Genomic DNA, 21,205 nt, shown 5'->3' with positions numbered 1-21,205 from the left:
AAACATACTAAGTGATATAATTGGCAATAGTTGAGGGGAATCATGTTGGGAGGATTGTGAATTTGTTTTTAGGCCTGTTAAGATCAGGGCATTTTGGTTAGGGCTGCTGTTGTCCCTCAGTAGCTTCCTAACTGGTCACTACATCTTCTTCTTAGGTTCTCTCACACCCATTCCCCATGCAGCAGTCTTTCTTCCCTTGCAATAGACTCCCAAACATGGCTGCATTGCATAAAGCCCACATTTTGCCACCTCTCTGAAGATGAGGTCATGTGACTAAGTTCTGGCCAATGAGATAAGAGTGGAATTCACACGTTTAGCTAATTACAGTCACTGCTCTAAGAAAGGAGTGCCTAAAATTGCAAATGGGTCTGTCACATTACCTTGTAAATGTGTCTGGCTTTTTACCAGCCTATAATTAATCAACACAGAAACTATGTTTTCAAAATAAAAACATTCCAGACACAATTAAATGGTATTTTATAAGTGAAGTTAAAATGCTTATTCTGGAGATGGCAATGTTGCTGAATGCTAATCCCCAAACTGAAGCAGTCTTCTTCTGTCTTTGGACAAGCCATTTAGTCTTTCTGCATCAGGTCCCTGAGCTGTGAAATGTGGATAATATTACAGGGCTTGAGGGTGCTGTGAGGATTAATTAACATTGGCAGAGCACTTTGAACATAAGACTTCGCCCTCTTCACACGTTTTATCCAGGGACCTCAACAGACTGTACCAATAAAGCTGGTCCCATTTATCTCTGTTTTCCAGATCAGGTTATGAAGCAGGGAGAAATTAATGGCTTGCCCAAAGTCATTCGGTGAACCAGGAGAAGAGCCCTGAGGAGTCCTCTAGAATATTGACTTCTAATCTTCCTGCAACAACTATTAGATGCACGCTTCATTTTGAAAAAGGGTCTTAGAAATACCAAATACCTGTGTTATCTTGTTACTTCTCTCTGGTCTTTTTCTTGTGTATTAGCCTAGATTTTTGTTTGGATCCATTTTGCAGTGACCTACAGAGAGGGGGGCTCTTCTCACCAGAAAATAAACTCAGAAAATATCTGGGAGAGTTTAATGATCAGAAGAGTCTTTATGGTTATCCCCATCAAGTTCACTGGAGGCATATGTTTGTTTTTGTGTCCTTAGTCATAAAACTTAAGATGTGAGACCCACTTGTGCAGAAAGAAACAGTCATTCTGGTTCTTAACAATTTCATTTGGAACTTACTTTTAAAAAATCACACAGGAGAAAATGAAAATTTCCACTACTTCTACCAATAATTAATAACTGCTGCTAATATTTAATGTAGAGATATTCAGATTTTTTGGTCATAAAAAGCACATTATTTAAAAATGGGACCATACTGTATAGATAATTTATAACACAGGGATCTTGCTATTCTCCCAGTTCCAGCCACTCTGACCTTGCTCTACCATATGCCATTCCATTGTTTATGGCATCCCATCACCCTCTCTACCTTTGCCTAGATAACAGCACCTCTTCCTTCTCAGCTCAGCTCGCTAACTGCTCCATCCCTCACCTTCCAAAGGGGTCGAGTCCTGTCTTCTTGTTCTGCCCTTGCACGATATCCTGTAATTTTCCTTTGTGTATAATTTTACACTTAACAGACTATTCTTATAATATCTCTCACTCCCAGGGGACAGCCAGCTCCATGAGGGCGGAGAGTCTGGTCTCCTTCTCTCTGCTCTATTGACACCTAGGTATCTAGCATGCCTGGCTCAAATTGTAGCTCAAATAATATCTGCTGAGTGAACAAATAAGTGAAACTTTTTCCACTTATTTCAATGGCCATGATTTGGATTTGTAACAGAATGGTAAATGTGACTCTTCCCGTTGATTTCATTTTAGTGGAAGCCTTAAAGGCCCAGGGGGCAAAAACATTTAGAAAATACTCTAAAGCAAGGTGCTGGACCATCTGTGCAGAAATTGCCAAAAACAGTAGTTCAAAACTGTTTTGTCTGCATAAGTTGAGCATGCACCTCCAGCCTAAATAAGACATTGTGGGTAAAGAGATTAAAGAGGAAGATTTCTTGGCAGACAGCTGGTCTTCTCTTTCCCACGGGGACAGACAGGAGAGCTTGCCCTTTACCTTAAAGGAATGGAGCCGTTTTCAAGAGAATCACTCAGAAGGCTAGATGTGCATCTCCTCATGTGCTGAGACACAGGTACAAGTGCCAGACCCATCTGCTAGGAGTCTAAAGGTGGAGGCTGTGGGTTGGCTAGTTGCCCTGACCATGGCAGAGCAAAGAGCCATGGCCACCTTAGGAGTGAGCTGACTGTCCATGTACAAGGGCAGCAATGAGTGAGATTTCCCTCTGGCTGGTTAAACATACAGAGGGAACAACTAGAGGTTATCATAGAATAGATGCCACCAAGAGGACCACCCAGAAGTGCAAATGGAACTCAGCATCCATCTGGGGCACTGGAATCTGGGAGGTGGAGGAGGTAAAAGGGTAGCCAGACTGACAAAAGAATTGCAGATGGGGCCGGACATGGTGGCTCACGCCTGTAATCTCAGCACTTTGGGAGGCTGAGGTGGGCAGACCACCTGAGGTCAGGAGTTCAAGACCAGCCTGACCAACATGGAGAAACCCCGTCTCTATTAAAAATACAAAATTAGCTGGGCATGGTGGCGCATGCCTGTAATACCAGCTATTTGGGAGGCTGAGGCAGGAGAATCACTTGAATCTGGGAGGCAGAGGTTGTGGTGAGCCCAGATTGCAGCATTGCACTCCAGCCTGGGCAACAAGAGCAAAACTCCGTCTCAAAAAGAAAAAAAAAAAAAAGAATTGCAGATGGACCTTCTCTAATGGATTCACAAAATCTCCATGACAGAAAGAGCAAAATTTTTATTCATTCACCTGCTACCTATAGGGCACCAACTCCAAGGCGAAACCTACAACAAACAAAACTTTCCCATTTGTTTATCATAAGCAACATTGCAGTGGACATTCTTAGAACTAAATATTTGTGCCTTTGGATACATGTCTGGAAATGGTATTGTTGAAGACCAAGGATAGGCAATTATTAAAGTTTTTAGTTCTTTAAAAATAAATATTACTTGTGCTCCAAAACAGTTATATCAATGGATATAAATTCACATTTTCATCAGCAGTTCTATTTGTCTTTTTCTAAAGATATTTGGGTAATGACTTTTAGATGTAGGTTTTTATATGATTTCACCATTTCCAGTCCAATCACTTCTAATTCATTTCTATTCATCGGACAGGCTAATATTTTAAAAAACATAAATCAGATGCCACTTCACGATTTCATTCTTTTAAATAAAATTCCATCTGCTTGCTGTGGCCTGCAAGGACCAGAATTGCATTGCCCCTTCCTACCTGGTTCTAGGACTACATTTCCCAGCATTCCCTCCTTCTCTGAGTTAAGCCATATTGTCCTTCCCACAGACCCTTGAACTCGCCAAGCTTTTTCCTGCAAGCTGGCCTGAACCCTTCAAGCACCCTTCTCTCTAGCTGGAATGCACTTTTTCCATAGCTGCTTCTTATCTTTCCTCTCTTAACTTATATATCACCTCCTCAGAGAAGTCTTCCCTGGCCCTCTGTTATGTGAAGTAGAATTCTTTCTTACTCCTTACAAAGCACACTGCTGCCTCCTTTTCACCACCATCTATAGCTATTTACATTGTTTATTTACTTGTTTATTTGTTCTCTCTCCTACTGAGACATAAGCTCCATAGGGACTGGAACCTTTTTTATCCGTGTGTCTGTGTGTGTGTGCATGTTTGTGTGTGCCAAAGTTTATTGTGGACCTTTGCTCGTAGCAGATACTCAATAAGTATTTGTTGAATGCAGAAAGGAAGGAATGAAGCAATGAGGAACTGAAGCAGAACTGTTCCCAAGCTCTCCTACCCGATTTGATGTCATCTTCCAAGTCATTCTTCTTTAGCTGGAAGAGGGGAGAGCTGGCTGTAGAACAAACAACCTCCCTTGTTGGTGATAGCCAAGTCATTTCATGAGCACCGTCTCACCTTTCCAGAGGAAAGGCTGCATATGTTTCTGTGACACTCCCACTGAGAGCAGAGCAGCAGGCAGCGGGGCCAAAGCTCGAGTTATTTTTGGTAAGGGTATTGGAGAAGTGCCATTCCAGCTTCAGCCTTGGTGCTTTGTGGTACTTGATGAAAACACAGCCTCCTTTGGTGAAGCTCGGGAGCCCATTACCTGCTCTAGAAAAGTGTAGAAGCCTCTGGATTTTTGTACATAATTTTTTGCCCTCAATAGCTAAAGAAGAATAATGACAATGATAAGGATGATAATGGGCTGAATGAAATTCAGAGAGCAGGGCAAAAGTTGTCCATGTGTTTAAGCTGGAGTGGATTTCTGCTTTGAATGTGGTAGACGATGACCGTTGGATTAATTTCTGGCTCTGCAATGCTATGGTTAGAAGGTTCTATTTGAATGCATTATAAGTTTTGTATCCTATCAACAAGATGACCACATAAGCGTACTACTATGTGTATTGTCTTTTAAACTCACGTTCATTTAATTTTAATTAACACTTTTTTTTTTTTTTTTGAGATGGAGTCTCGCTCTGTCGCCCAGGCTGGAGTGCAGTGGTGTGATCTCTGCTCACTGCAAGCTCTGCCTCCCGGGTTCACACCATTCTCCTGCCTCAGCCTCCCAAGTAGCTGGGACTACAGGCACCTGCCACCACGCCTGGCTAATTTTTTTGTATTTTTAATAGAGATGGAGTTTCACCCTGTTAGCCAGAGTGGTCTCAATCTCCTGACCTCATGATCCGCCCACCTCGGCCTCCTAAAGTGCTGGGATTACAGGCGTGAGCCACCGTGCCCTGCCAATCAACACTTTTAAAATAAGGGCAGTATGAGGGCCTGACTAGGATAAAGCAAGTGAAGTGCCTATAGTGCAAGATTTAAGGAAGCACTCACTCTCAGGGTCATGGCAATGAAGGCTCAGAACTCACAAAGCCCTGACAGCAAGTGCCTCCTTACATTTTATGTCCTAGGTGCCTCACCCCCACTACTCTAGTCCCAGGCCTGGGGAGTGTGCTCTCTACAAGCCAAACAAGATGGGCTCAAATAAATAAAACAGAACATAAAATGGCTCATGCCACTTGAAAGTCCAAGAGGTAGTTCTAGCTTCAGGCATGGTTGTATCTCTAGATCTGCCTCTGGTTCTTTTTTCTTCACTTTATTCTCAGCCAGTCTCTCATTTTGGAGGCAAGATGGTCAGGGCTAGCTGAAAGCTGTTAGGAGTAGGGCCCTAATGTTTTCATCTGTTTACTGTAGGGAAGACTTTGATTGGCTCTTCTAGGTCACATGCTCATCCCTGTGACAATCCCAGATGAGGCACGCGGAATGCCCAGCCTTGATCAGCTGTCCAGCCTATGGTGAGAGTGACTGGGGCTGCACTCGGACTCATGCCACGAGAATCACTCATTGTTGGGACTGGTGGAGCAATTCCCAAACAACAGAGGTGGATCAGTTGGCTGCAGTTGCTTTCACTTCTGTCGGTCCATAGCATTATGGAAATGCCACAGAAAATTTTGGAATTTTCTCAATTCATCTGAGCCTTACACATGTATCTGTACCCAATTTAGTTGAGATTCTTTGGGCTTCAAGTCACAGTGCCATGGTGCCTTAGGCTAGACTCCTTTAGTGGTAAGTGACAGAATATCTTAGTTTGGGCTGGTTTAAGTGAAAATGGGAATTTTTGAGCTTGTGCAATTAAATAGTCTAGGAGTGGCACTGGTGAGGTAGAGTGTGCTAATGGACCTGCCCATTATGGATTCATTTTGTTCTTTCAGTAACAGACCATGCCCAAATGAAAACTTCATTCTCCATTTTCCTGTGGAGCCAGGTGTGGCCATGTGACAAAACACTGGTCCACGCAATGCAAGAAAAAGAGATGTTTGACACATCTGGATCATATTTTTATTAGAAGGTTATTTTCCCTCCGTGTTTTCTTCCCACTTCCTGGGAAATGAGAGGGTGTTGCTCTGTTTTCACACTACTAATAAAGACATACCTGAGACTGGATAATTTATAAAGGAAAGAGGTTTAATAGACTCACAGTTCCACATGGCTGGGGAGGCCTCACAGTCATGGCAGAAGACAAAGGAGAAGCTAAGTCATGTCTTATACGGCAGCAGGCAAGAGAGCTTGTGTAGGGGAACTCCTGCCTTTATAAAACCATCAGATCTCATGAAACTTACTTGCTACCACAAGAACAGAATGGGGGAAACCACTGCCACGATTCAATTGTCTCCACCTTGCCCCACCCTTGACATGTGGGGATTATTATAATTCAAGGTGAGATTTGGGTAGGGACACAGAAAAACCATATCAGACAATGACTAGACTCAAGGATGAAAAACCATGTCCTGAGGTGCCAGGGTTGAACCACGAGCTTGGATCCCTAGGAGCCTTATAGGACTAAGTGTCCTACTTGCCCAGTATAAACTGTTACATGAAAAATAAATAAACTTTTATCCATCTTAAATCATTATATTTTATGGTCTAATTGTTACAAAAGCTTCACCTCTATTTAACTTCTTGGGGTGCTGGAAGAGGGGTTCTAACAGTGTCGTCGGGATCTGGTTTGCTTCTCTTTATGTCTTGGTTCTGCTCCTTTAGTGTGGCCTTCACTCTTCGATAAGCCCTCCCCTGGGGTCTCACCATGTGTGCCAGCAGCTCCTGGGCCTCTTCCATCCAGATTCCATTTCAGCTGGAGTGTGAGTCTTCCTCCCAGTATTCAGTAAAAGTAACCCAACTCATTATTAATTGGCCACCTTAGGTCATGTGCCCATATCTGAACCAATCACCAACCACTAGTTGTCCAAATGAAGGCCATGGACAGGGCTGCACACGTGAGCTGGGAACAGGGGTAAGTACACTCAAAGTGAAAATGGTGACTACTATGGGAAGAACAAAGTCTGGATGCTGAGGAAACAAACAGAAATGCATACTACAAATAAGAAGCTCTAAATGTTCAAAAATTGAGTTCAAACACAGAATGAAATAGTATTTTTTTTTGTCAGATATTTCCAGTAAAACTAAATCACGTGTGATAGTATGTTTGTTTGGCAGCATATGGTCAGGCAAGTTGTACACTGTAGAACTCTGTAAGCACCCCTTACATCGCCTACCTCTGTGAATGGTTCTTTTCCATTTCTTTTTCTTTTTTTAATTTTTTTTTTTTTGAGACGGAGTTTCAATCTTGTTGCCCAGGCTGAAGCGCAATGGTGCGATCTTGGCTCACCTCCACCTCCCAGGTTCAAGTGATTCTCCTGCTTCAGCCTCCCGGGTAGCTGGGATTACAGGCACGCGCTACCACACATGGCTAATTTTGTATTTTTAGTAGAAATGGGGTTTCTCCATGTTGGTCAGGCTGGTCTTGAACTCCCGACCTCAGGTGATCCGCCCACATCTGCCTCCCAAAAAATTACAGGGATTACAGGCGTGAGCCACTGTGCCCGGTCTCTTTGCTCTTGCTACCAGGACTTGCGTTGCACAATTTGGACAAGTGTAAATGTCCTACGAATAGTATATCACAGTCTGTATGTTTTGCATGTATGTCAATTTGATTTCACCAAACAAACAAAACCATATATTAGATTCAGTCTTGCAATTTAAAAAAGAAATCATTTGTTCCTTCACATCTAGTTTGATATTTTCTGGTTTGATTCTAGTTTCCTCAGTTCCAGTTAAATTATTTATGGATGTTGATTATAGTCAGCATTAACTATCAAGGGATGGATTTCTCGCCTTCAGTTTTTGTCAGTAATTATTTCTGTTATTGTGGGCCCTTCACTTCAAGCTCCTTATGCCTTAATTTCTTCATTTTTTGTTTCTGTAGTACTGTGGATTTGGTCTATAAATGATGTGTTAGATAAATGCCTTCCATGAACACCTCTATTTTACAGCAACCATGGGCAGCATTTTTTTTTAAGTTCCAATCCTTCAGAAAGAGCTCTCCAAATGATTTTACCATTTCATCTCTTTTGGTGAGAGATTTAAAATTAAAACATCATTTTCCATAGAATGGCAACATGAAGACAGATGGTTTACTATGTAGCAAAAATAGTTCTCCCTGCCCGAATATCTCCTTTTTGATTGTCCCCATTTAGTCTTGGTTCTCCTATGACACATTCTTGGGGGATTCTCTTCTTTAACTGAAACTCATCTAGCCAAGGTGACTAAAAGCTAATGTTCCCAGTGAGAATGGGAAGATTCATATCGTCTTAGATTTGAAAGACCTGTGGATGTCATCAGGTCAAACAATCCACTAGTAACTGAATCCTCTTCTCAATGGCTCTAAGCAGCGACCCCTAGCTTTAGCTCGGTCACTTCCCAGTGAGTAAGAATTTTTGTCTAATTTCTGATTATTATCTTTGCCTTTGTGAATAGTGCAAATGCTTAGAAAGATCTTCCTTGGAAATCAACTAGTAACCTCTCTTTCTGTGAGATCTGCTCTTCAGAAGAGGAATAGGAGAATGTTTAGGAGCAGAGCTGGGCACTACACACACCTCCCTTCAATCTTAGCTCTGATAGTGGCCAGCTGTGAGTCCTTAGCAAGTCCCAGGGGTCTGACTCTTCCGCGCTTCAGTCTGTAAAATGTGGATGCTGGTACCTAATTCATTATTCCCTTGACAAGATTAGTACAATGCCCAGCACACTGGTGCTCAATGTGTGTTAGCAATTGTCAATCAAGTATGCTTTAGAGAGGTAATGCAGTCAGGGACAGGTGAGTGTGAAATCCAGTCCCCTTCTTCATCTTATCGTATAGGCAGTATCTCATAATGGCAATGAGAACTCTATTGCCAGGCTAAGGAGGCTTAAATATGGGCCTGGTGTATACATAACAGGGCACCTACCTCAAAAAGTGCAGGGGAGTTTGAATGACTGAATCCATGCAAAAGGCTTGGAGAGTGCCTGGCACCTAGGTGGCCATCTTGGTAACCACAAGGATTTACTGAGCACTTGCTCTGGGGTCAGGCTTTGGGGACAGACAGTGATGAGGCCAAGTCTCAGGCCCCTGGGAAACACATTCCGGCGGGAAAGACAGGCTCAAACAGGGAAACTGTGGCAAATGATACCAGCGAGGGCTAGGTCCCTGACACCAAGGAAACCCAAGGAAGCATTTAGCTTAGGCGGTGACAATATCCCTCTCCTCAGATGCCAAGGTCAAGGCGAGCCGCGGCAACACCATCCCCCTAGACACGCACGCAAAATCGGCCCTTCTCGGGGAAAGGGCAGGGGCTGAAGGGAAAGGCGGGGTGGGCGGCGGCTGGAAAAAAGTGAAATTTCCTCTCCTCCTAAAATAAGTCATTGGAGCAAGGAGAGCGAGCGCTATCTCGGTAGGCTGTGGGCGAGGTGCGGGGGCGGCGGGGGCAAGCTCCGGGTCCGCCAGGAGGGGAGGGATCGGAAGGGGAAGCGGGGAGGGAAAGGTGGGTGGGAGGCGCGGGGAGCGCGTTCCAGGGCGGCTGCTCGCGGGTGGCCGCAGCCGGGTGCTGGGACTCGCGCGGCTCCTCCTCTTAGCCCCCCACCCCTTCCTCCTCCTCCTCCTCCTCCTCCTCCTCCTCCTCCTCCTCCTCCTCCTCCTCCTCCTCCTCCTCCTCCTCCTCCTCCTCCTCCTCCTCCTCCTCCTCCTCCTCCTCCTCCTCCCTCCTCCCTCCTCCTCCTTCTCCTCCTTCTCGGCCGGGAGGAGGCAGGGCTGGATCCCTCAGCCGCCGCGCCGCTCCTCCTCCTGGCAGGCCGGCCGCGGAGTCAGCTGACGCCGGCGCTCCAGCCTCGCCTCCCCGCGCCGCGCTCTGCGCTCCCCGAAAGTGGCTGCAAGCCGGCCGCCCACTGTCAGGGTTGCGGGGGACAGAGAAAGTGATGTGCGCCTTCTAAAGCCTCTCCCAGCGTGGCCGAAGCAGCTTCTCCTCTCCAACTTTCTCCCACCGACTGCCTGTCTTGACCCTGCCCTCCACCCTCCCCAAAGCCACTTCGGGTGCGCGCTCTTGGGTAAAGGGGGGTCACCGGCTGTCTGGGATGGCTTCCAATTTTAATGACATAGTGAAGCAAGGGTACGTGAGGATCCGGAGCAGACGCCTCGGGGTGAGTATCGATCCTCTCCGTGTTGCTGTTCGCCAGTTCGATTGTCTCTCTCCTGAGCCAGCATCCCTGGAGGGTGGACGGAGAGTCTCCGGCCGCGCGCCGGAGAATTGCGCGGTGGCTTTCTCAGCCGAAACCCGCGTCTCCGGGGCTGTCACTGTAAGGCCAGCGTCTAGGTATGTAATGGATCTATCTTTATCTCTTGGATGACTTGGCTTTCTAATGGTGGCCGCGTGTTGGGCTTCAGTAGCCACTGGAGCCCATCTACTCGAAATAAATATTTCTCGGTAGCCATGGAAGTTGGAGCTGAGAAACCCGGGCGGGGGTGCCTGCCGGATGCCCCTGGTTCCCCTCTTTTCCCACTCGCCGCCAACTTAACTTTTCCGGGGGATGGATCGGCTGGTTGAGAAAGAGGACACGCATACTCGGTGTGAACGAGGTCACGAACCCTCTGACCCCAGGGAGAGATTTCTGCCAAGCGTAAGGTGTCTTTGGACTCCCCGACCTCTGTCCCAGGTGTCGTGTCGAGGGCGGTGCGGGCTGGCCTCTGGCCGGGGCCAACTTGGGTAGATACTTGAATCTGGATTTTCCCTGGTTCGAAGCTGGGGTGGTGGATTTCTGTTGCTGGAATACACCCTGGAGGTCCACGGGAGGGTTATTTACGTGGAACCTAATACCTGGCATAGCGCAAGTGCTCCCTACATATGTCCTGAAAGAAAGAATGAATGAATCTTAGGGCACTTGGGACGGATGTTGACACAGGCTAGCTCCTTCCTTAAAACTCCCTCTCTTTCGCCCCTTTCTCTCTTGGCTCTTCGCTGGAGGAGGCTTCAAGAGAGAACCCACCCTTCCTCTCCTTGGGCCTGAATGATGGTGAAAGAATTCTTGAGGGAGAGGGAAGATACTGGAATGATTTTTTTATTTCCTAAAAATTTCAAACTAGGTCCCTCATTTCTCTTTGCCTCCTATCAAGCGTTGCCGCTGTTTTAGTTGATCCTGTGCGTTTGGACATAGGCGGTGAAAAGTGGGGGTGGGGAGGCGGGGTGGGGGGGAGAGAAAATATCCTTTGGTGTAATGCCTGAAATAATTATAATGTCAGTAATGGTGTGGAATGCCGCTATTGATAATGAGTGATAAATTGAATAGCTTTCTCTACAAATATGTGCCATTTGGCATCTTTCTCTTACTTGGTCTTTGGACTGTTTTAATGTGCCAGATACTTTTACTGAAAACTGAAAAAAAATTTCACAGTAGTAAACTCAGCTAGGGAGGGAAGCCCTGTGGGGAGGAACATCCGCAATTATTATAAAACTCTTGCCTAATTCGTTTTGGTCTTTTTCTTTTTCTTTTCTTTTCTTTTTTTTTCTCCTGCTGGTGACCATGTTTTAGCAATTATGTCCTGTGTTATTGTGAATATATACATATGTAATTAGGGAGAAATGTAACAGAACTCACCATTTCCATCAGCTCTGCCAAAGTTTCCTTGGTTTTCTTTTCTGCTATGCAAATATTCTCATCTGCAAGAGCACCCATTGTTGGGGGTACTTTACTGAGTGACTCCCATGTAAGGGGAAACAATAATGGGAACTTTCTATTTTTGGTATGCTTATAGGCTGGCCAAGTGTTACCATTTTAAGGGGAGTAAGTTAAAAAAAAAAAAAACAAAACAAACCCAGCATTCTAATTTAGCTTTACTCCATCATGTCAATGGAAGGAATTGGTATGAGACATCCATTCTGTGTTAGGGAGCATTCCAATGGGAAGAGGACATGCATTATTAATGCACAAAATATGAATTATTCATAAGGATCAGAGTTTATGCCAAATTGTGACACATGGTAATTTATTTGAAAGACTGATTACCATCACTTTCTTGTTTGTGGTAACTGAGATTATTTTTTCTAAATTATTACAATTGACACAACATAGCCCTATGTGTGTGCCAACATTTATGGACAGATATTTGAAGCAGAAGGAACAGAAATACAGTTTATTTGTATTTGTTTTATATTTTACAGCATTTTGGATGCTAGTGAGCAGTATACTTTCTCAAGATTTATTCTTTTGGTCTGTGTTCACAGACTTCAGAGTATCTATTGAATTATGGTTATTGCTCATGGAGAGAAAAGGTCAAAAATATGATCAAATAAATCTGGTCTTATTTGTTAGCATTGGTTTTCTCACCAGTTAATTTTAAAAATATTCTTATGGTATAATTTACAAAAGAGGCTGATTACATAGTTGCCAGAACGCAGTGCAAACCAAAGTTTTAGCGGAGGCTGCAAATATTGATGAGGGGTGCTGTGCGGAATTGGCATGGGGACCCTGTGTCCACAGTAAGGAGTGTTAGTGGTGTTAATCTAGGCTACATATAGCCTAGAACAGCATGCGACATGTATATTCTAGGAATATGTGCAAGTTTCAAAGACAGGTAGGGCATTTATTTTGTCTAGCACAGAGTAGGCACTTGGTAAGTTCGTGTTGAAATATGTGCTGAACTATATAGTGCATGGATGGTCTTGCCATTTATAAACTTCAGGAACTAGTACAACAGTATTTTTATTAATGGAATCCAGACCATGTTTGGGAGGGTTTATAATTAAATACAAAAACATTTCATGGTAAGCAGCTGTTCCTTGTGCCAAGGAATAAATGCTTCTTCAGATTTGGAGAAAGAGGAGAAGGGAGCGCATTCTGCTTCTATTGCTTGTTGACCTTTGACCTTTCTTGGCCTCAGTTTTCTAGTCTGTACAATGAATACTATTTAATGATGTTCTTGGGAGCATTAAATAAGATATTTGTGAAAATGCGATGAAAGTCTAGAACATTGATTCTGCTTGTATCATTTTCTTTAATCAAAGATGAGTTAGGATTGGTAGATGGATATAGGAATTATCTATTTTCTTCTCTTTCTATGTAGAAGTGTACAAAGGCATAAATATTTATGCAGCTCCAGATTTTTTCAATGGAATAAACTTTTACAAATTATATACATATATGTGTATGTGTGTGTATTTTTATACATAGGAATAAATATATACATACAACATATATACATATTGTATAATATATAATATACATATATATTTATGTATGTGATTTTTTAACAGGACAGGAAACATTCTAAAAACATTCCCATTCAAATGGGTCACAGATAAGTGGTCACCTTCATTTGAAATCCTAAAGAGTTTAAATGATTAAGCAATCAAATATGTATAGATTTATTCTCTTCTTTAGACATCAAAAAGCTTAATGAAATATAATTCATTTAACTCAAAAGTTTCAGTATCTTCACATCTGTATTCCCCAGCTTAATCCCCATTGGTTCCTGGAGGTCTCCAGCTGTGCCCTGGGTACTGAATTTGTTCAGGAATGTTGATGTTACTATTTGGGGGGGGGGCTGGGGGAAGGAGGGGAGCAGCTGTCTATAATTATTTGACTAATCCACTAAATGGACTAAAAATTTCTTTTTAGGGGAGAGGAAAATCAGGCAATTTGTACAACATTAACCTGCTGAATGTGTGACTTAGATGGCATCACATAACAATTCTCACTTCGTTTCTTTCCTTGCAATGAAGATGATCTTCCAATCAATCATTGTCATGGCTTGCCCACATCCAAGTTTCAGAACGGAAACTCGGGTCTATTTATCTACGCACAATCCCTCAGCTACTTGCCTTTAAGTGACATTTCTGTGCTCTTGTCTACCAAGGGCTTAGCAGCTTGGACCTCTTTTCTGACCTCCACTCATGTAAATTCTCCTGTCTGCCCCACATCTCCACTTGGATGACTCACAGACCTGCTGCTTCTAGAGTCCCCTCCATCTTAGCCACTAGAGGTCCCAGCATTTTGGTTACGAAGGTAAAAATCACAACTGAACCTTGGTGTTATTTCACTCTTCTCCCCTCATCTCCCACCCCTACGGGCAATCCATCAGGAGATCTTGTGGGCTGTATCTTTGAAATATATCTAGAATCCGGCTGTCTCCTCATGCTATCCACTGCTATCACCCTGCTCCAAACCCTCCTCATCTCCTCCCTGTAACATTGCAACAGTCTTCTAATTTGACTTCCTGCTTACACTCTTGCTCCCGCCAGTGCCTTCTCAATACAGCAAAGTGTTCCTTTGGAAATGTAAGAAAGGTCATGTCACCTGGCTGCTGAAGCTGTCAGAGGCGTGTGAACCAGAGCAACGCCATCTTGGATAGGAGCTGGGTAAAACAAGACTGAAACCTGGGCTGCATTCCCAGACGGTTAAGGCATTCTAAGTCACAGGATGAGACAGGAGGTCGGCGCAAGATACAGGTCATAAAGACCTTGCTGATAAAACAGGTTGGAGTAAAGAAGCTGGCCAAAACCCACCAAAACCAAGATGGCCATGAGAGTGACCTCTGGTTTTCCTCACTGCTACATGGCAATACCCCCAACCAGTGCTATGACAGTTTACAAATGCCATGGCAACGTCAGGAAGTTACCCTATATGGTCTGAAAAGGAGACGCATGAATAATCCACCCCTTGTTTAGCATATCATCAAGAAATAACCATAAAAATGGGCAACCAGCAGCCCTCCGGGCTGCTCCGTCTATGGAGTAGCCATTCTTTGTTCCTTTACTTTCCTAATAAACTTGCTTTCACTTTACCGACTTGCCCTGAAATCTTTGCTGTGAGAGATCCAAGAACCCTCTCTCGGGGTCTGGATGAGGACCCCTGTCTGGTAACAAAACCATTGGTGACCTTCCATATACCGCAGAGAAGTCTTACAATGGGCCATGAGGCCCTATGCTGCCCCAGAACCCTTTCTTTTACTGTTTTCTCTGCTTGGAATGCTGTTTCCCTAGTTACCTCCTCCTGGCTTGTTCTCTCACCTCCTTCAGCCTTTTCTCAGCTCCTACCTTCTCAGTGAGGCTTTTAAGGCCTCTATCTATCTATCTATCTATCTATCTATCTATCTATCTATCTATCTATCATCTTTTTTTTTTTTGGCAGAGTCCTGCTCTGTTGTCCCGGCTGGAGTGTAGTGGCGTGATCTCGGTTCACTGCAGCCTCCGCCTCCTGGGTTCAAGCAATTCTTCTGTCTCAGCCTCCTAAGTAGCTGGGATTACAGGCATGCACCACCATACCCAGCTAATTTTTAAATTTTTAGTAGAGACGGGGTTTCACCATGTTGGCCAGGCTGGTCTTGAACTCCTGACCTCGAGATCCACAAGCCTTAGCCTCCTAAAAGTGCTGGGATTACAGGTGTGAGCCCCTGCGCCCGGCCTCAGACCACTCCATTTTATTTCTCCTCCCTCTCCTTTCCTTCTTTCGCTGCCCCTTTTTCTCCCTAGACTTATTATCCCCTCCTCATTTATTTTTGTGTTGCGTATGTACTGCCGAGGACATGTGAGCCTCCGTGAGGGCTGGGACTTGTTTCTCTCTTCTTTAATCATAGCTGCCCCCCAGTGCTTAGTTCAGCGCCCAGCACAGAGTGGGCATTTGATGAAGATTTGTGGAATAAATTAACGACCCCATCACTGTGTTGTGGCTTACGAGCACAGGCTCTGACATGTGACTGTGTTAAAATCCCAACTCACTGGCTGGTTATGTGACTTCTGGTGAGTTATTTAATATTTATAAGCCTCCATCTTCTGTAAAAATATGGAGACTCTTACTACTCACCTAATAGATGACGATCATAAAGAGCTTAACACAATGCTTGACACAGTAAAAACCCAGTTAATGTTTATTAGGGCTCTCACTCCTATTTCCAGTGTGGTTAGAGGCAATGACACTTAACTGCTTATTATTTCGCTGTTTCTACTGCAATTGTTCTTATCCTCAAACAACTTGATTTTTAGTTAGGAAAACAAACTTAGTCCAAGTACCAAATGTTGCTTGGCATTGATGGTTGATACAGAAGGAATTTATAAGATTTCGCCTTTATAAGATTTTTTATGATTCTACGCAAGTGGTAGAGATATAAAATAAGGAGAAATGCCTCTTCATGTAACTTCAATTCGAGTGAATTCACTGGACTGGGAGGTATTTTTGTTAACTCCGGGACTGTTTTCTTTTGTGGCAGAGAAGAAATTTTAAAAATTGGTCAGCTCATGTCCAGGTTTTAAAAATAAACATTTTCTAATTCTTTCATTTTCTAGTTTCACCTGACCTGGTATGCCACAAACGCTTTCATGTTTCATTTGAGGTCTTTAGATTTAGATGTTTAGGGATCCAGACATTTTTTATGGTACCATGACAAAGTCATGGTCATAATATGAAAATTATACAAATAGAATGAACTCATATACTCCTTTTTTTTTTTGCTTTTGAGATGGAGTCTCGCTCTGCTGCCCAGGCTGGAGTGCCCTGGTGCGATCTCGGCTCACTGCAGCCTCCATCTCCCGGGTTCAATCAATTCTCCTGCCTCAGCCTCCTGAGTAGCTGGGACTACAGGCATGTGTCACCACAGCCGGCTAATTTTGGTATTTTTAGTAGAGACAGGGTTTCACCATGTTGGCCAGGCTGGCTTTGTATTCATGACATCTGGTGATCCACCCATCTCAGCCTCCCAAAGTGCTGGGATTACAGGCGGGAGCCACCGCGCTGGGCCTCATCATATGCTATTGTTATTTAAGTATATGTATGCACATGCACATATATGCACCTACAAACTCATGCAACTATTCAGTAAGATATGTGAAGTTTAGTTACTCCTTAAGAACAAGAGGCTTTGGGATAACTTTGCCAGTAGGGAAATTTATGGCCAGATAGACTGCGTATATATACATGCATCAGTCAGGATGACTCAATTATTTTGGCTCAATTTGAATCAGCTTCATTGACAAGGTTGCCATGTCAGAAGGGCTTTCCAGCTGGTATTTCAGTCATCTTCATCTGATTGTCCATGTGGATGAGGTGATTAATTGTGCATAAAGTCAGCCTTTACATCATCATCCCCAAAACTGATTTAGGCAAAGAGTGGCCAATTTAGTGACTTTGTATATAGACATAAACCAAATTAGTGATATGATTGTCCCCACATCTGCCAATGCATTTTTGAAATCATATTTATTAGAAGACTAGAAATACTTATTTTTAAAGCAGCTTTGTAATTTTTGTGGGGAATCATTTGGTATTTTAAGAACTTAGTTTTCATTGGAATATATTTTCTTTCATTTATTTTATCATTCCTCAAATATTTCTCGAGTACCTATTAGTGTTAACCACCTTAAATAAGGCAGATGCAATCACCATCCTCAAGGAGTTGACGATTTAATTTTGGATTTGTATTATTAACAAGAGATTAATGTATTCACTATAGTTAAAGAGGAATTAATCTGAGTAACAGGTCAAATATTGAAGTGAAAACTTGCCTGCGGATATTTTTCTATTCTATTTTTGTGAAATGAGGAAGGGCAAATTTGACTTTTCTCTTACTCTAGGAATTTGATCCTAGTGGGGTGGAAATTAAACCTTTGGAGATTCTAAGCCTTGAAGAGACTATGGTGCGAGCCCCCCGTTCCTGTGAAATTCAAAATAAAATTGTGAGTTTAGAAATGCCACATGATATATGTGAATGTTTAAATTAAAATAGCTTCTTTCTAGAATGCAGATGGCTACATTTTGGATAAGTATTTGGAAGCTGATTTTTGCAGAGCAGTTGTGGGGGCTGCCTTTATTTCACTAGTGTTCTCACCCTGTTTATGCCCTGGATCCCAGAGAACAAAATTGTTAACTGTGTGTCTTGTGTTCTTAAGCCGAGTTGTTAACTAGGCTCCAGTGAGAGGATGCAGGTGACTTTTCTGAGACAATGCTTTGCAGCTTGTATGAGATTCTTACAGAAGTCTGTTCCTCCCTGGCCCAGCCTCTCCCACTTTCCACCTGCTATGACTTCTTAAAGATTAAGATCAGGTTGGGCACGCTGGCTCACGTCTGTAATCTCAGCACTTTGGGAGGCCGAGGCAGGTGGATCACCTGAAGTCAGGAGTTCTAGACCAGCCTGGCCAACATGGTGAAACCCTGTCTCTACTAAAAATACAAAAATTAGCTGGGCATGGTGGCAGATGCCTGTAATCCCAGCTACTCAGGGGGCCGAGGCAGGAGAATCCCTTGAACCCAGGAGGTGGAGGTTGCATTGAGCCGAGATTGCACCACTGCACTCCAGCCTGGGGAACAAGAGTGATACTTCATCTCAAAAAAGAAAGGTTAAGATCAATATTTCATTATTTTAATTGAAGTTTTATTTTTAGATATTTGTTATGTTCATATGTAGTTGTAAGAAATAATATGGAGAGATATTCCATGCCCTTTACCCACTTTCCCCCCAATGGTAACATCTTTCAAATTTGTAGGACAACATAACAACCAATATATTGAGAATGATACAATTAAGATATAGAACATTTCATCCCCTGGAGGATCCTTCACAGTATCCTTATATAGCTGCCTCTCCTGCCCCTGTCCTCCATATCCCTAATCCCCTGACAACCACTAATCTGTTTTCCTTTTGTCATTTTGTCATTTCAAGAATATTATGTAAATGGAGTCCAGGCTTGGTGGCTCGTTCCTGTCATCCCAGGACTTTGGGAGGCCAAGGCAGAAGGGCCATTTGAGCCCAGAAGTTTGAGACTAGTCTCAGGAAACATAGTGAGACTGTCTCTACAAAAACTAAAAACAGCAAATTAGCCAGGTGTGGTGGTACACGCCTGTAGTGCTGGTTATTTGAGAAGTTGAAGTGGGAGGATTACTTGAGCCTGGGAGGCTGAGGCTGCAGTGAACCGTGATCATACTACTATACTTCAGCCTGAACGATAGAGCAAGGTGAGACTCTGTCTCAGAATTTTTTAAAAAGAATATTATGTAGGCTGGTGTGGTGGCTCACGCCTGTAATCCCAGCACTTTGGGAGGCCGAGGCGGGCAGATCACAAGGTCGGGAGTTGGTGACAAGCCTGATCAACATGGTGAAACCCTGTCTCTACTAAAAATACAAAAATTAGTTGGGCGTGTTGGAGAGCTACTCAGGAGGCTGAGGTAGGAGAATCACTTGAACCCGGATGGCGGAGGTTGCAGTGAGCGGCGGAGGTTGCAGTGAGCTGAGATCGTGCCATTGCACTCCAGCCTGGGTGAAAAGAGTGAGACTCCGTCTCAAAAAAAAAAAAAAAAAAAAAGAATGTAATGTAAAAGAACCATACAGTATGTAACGTTTGGGGATTGGCTTTTTTAAAACTCAGTATAATCCCCTGAGATTCGTTCAGGTTGTTTTGTGTATAAGTTTGTTCTTTTTTCTTGCTGAGTATTGTTCCATGGTGTGTATGTACCATAGGTACTGTAGTTTGTTTAGACACTCACCTTTGAAGGACATGGGTTGTTTCTGGTTTTTGGCTATCATGAATAAAGCTGATATACTCAAATAAGCATTTGTGTAGAGGTTTGCATGTGAACATAAGTTTTCATGCTTTTAGGCAAATGTCCAGGAGTGTAACTGCCGGGTTGTAGAGTAGTTGTGTCTAGTTTTTAAAGAAACTGCTGAACCGTGTTCTCACAGGAGTTGTACCGTTTTACATTCGCATCAGCAACGTGTGAGTGAATCAGTTTTTCTGCATCTTTGCCAGCATTTGGTGTCATCACTGTGTTTATCTTAGCCATTCTTCTAGGTGTGTCATGGTATCTTATTGTGGTTTTAATTTGCATTTTTGTAAAGTGTAGCAATGTTGAGCATCTTTTCATGTTCCTGTTTGTCATCCATTTCAGTAAAATGCCTGGATCGCTTATTTTTTAACGGTTGAATTTTGAAAGTTCTTCATATGTTCTAGACATCAATCCCTTTTAGATACGTAGTTTGCAGGTATCTTCTCTCAGTCTTGTCTTGCCAGCCTAACGTCCTGAAGATGTTTCAATTTTTTTGTAAGTTTTATAGTTTTACGTTTTATATTTCAGTCCATCATCCATTTTGAGTAATTTTTGTATAAGGTGTGCATTTCAGGTCAAGATTATGCCTGTGGATGTACAGTTACTCCAGCACCTTTTTGAAAAGGTTGTCTTTTTTTCATTGAGCATTTTCATGTGTGTCTTTGCCTGGGTCCTCTATTCTGTTCCATTGTTCTATATGCCTTATATATGTACAGTGACATGTCTACATATGTCTGTATTTGTAACTATACAATAAGTCTTGAAATAGGGCACACTGATCCCTCTCAGTTTATTCTTTTTCAAAATTGTTTTAGCTATTCTAGTTCCTTTGCCTTTTAATATAAACTTTAAAATAATGTCTATAACTACTAGAAATCTTTCTGGGATACTCTCTCATTACACACACAGACACATGATTTAATTGGTGCATTAGTTTATTTTTGTGGTGGAAATAGCGTAAGTTTGAGACTCACACTTTAGTTTGGTCTCAGCTTGGCCACTTATTGGCTCTGTGGCCTTAGGGAAAATTGCTTATTCTTTCTGATCTTTACCTTACTTATACATGAAAAATGAGGATAATATACGAAAGATGAATATACCAGGCTCTTAATCCTGTGCCTGACTCACAGTAGAAACTCAGTGAGTCATACTATTGATTTTTATTTTTTATTGGTAAGAGGTTGAATGATATTTTTAGTTTATTGTCTGTAAGAACCATGGCCTGGTGGAAATTAATTCACTCATATTCCAGCGGAAGAGTCATGTTTTTGATAATAAAAAAATAAGGTTGCATTCTATCTTCCTCTTGCTGTTGACTTCTGTGATATATTTTTGTAATATTGGGTTTATTTAGGAGCCTCCAGTGAAATCCTATCTTAGAACATAAAGACTTGAATATATTAGCCAAAATGGCAGACCTTCGATTATAAGACTGGCTACAGTATTTTTGCCTATTAACTCTAACAGCTTTGTCTAAATGTGAGATTTATATATCTGGAGAGATAATTTTAGGGTAGTAAACAACATTCAATCATAAAATGAGAAAAAGTATTATTTATTGTCCAACATAACTCGAAGAGTTGGTGACTACTAGGGCTTTTCCTAGAGAGGACCATCCTGACTTAGGTGCAGAGTGTTCAGGCTGACAGCGTCATGTTTCATTGCATTAATTAACTTTATATTATGTTAAATTTTACATTTTCTTTCAAGTGATACTGGT

The 21,205-nt window shown here is 42.8% G+C and overlaps 1 protein-coding gene across 4 annotated transcripts in view; it reads left to right on the top strand.

The window, feature by feature from the left end:
- The first annotated feature begins 9,679 nt into the window (after positions 1–9,679).
- DOK5 (docking protein 5) overlaps positions 9,680–21,205 on the top strand; it is a 179,552-nt gene continuing 168,026 nt past the window's right edge. For 2 of the 4 annotated variants that reach the window (XM_055265845.2, XM_055265847.2), the window contains exon 1: positions 9,680–10,101. In XM_055265845.2, coding sequence (XP_055121820.1) covers positions 10,036–10,101 — 66 coding nt within the window. In that variant the 5' untranslated portion in view covers positions 9,680–10,035. Of the gene's footprint in view, positions 10,102–10,183; positions 10,275–10,559; positions 10,579–21,205 lie in introns of those variants that run through there. The other 2 variants (XM_055265846.2, XM_063634239.1) reach the window with 2 other exon arrangements.

The sequence above is a fragment of the Symphalangus syndactylus genome, chromosome 24 (assembly GCF_028878055.3).
Source record: "Symphalangus syndactylus isolate Jambi chromosome 24, NHGRI_mSymSyn1-v2.1_pri, whole genome shotgun sequence".
Classification (NCBI taxonomy): Eukaryota; Metazoa; Chordata; class Mammalia; order Primates; family Hylobatidae; genus Symphalangus; species Symphalangus syndactylus.
Note: the sequence above shows the minus strand (reverse complement) of the source record. Positions and strands in the feature narration are given on the sequence as shown.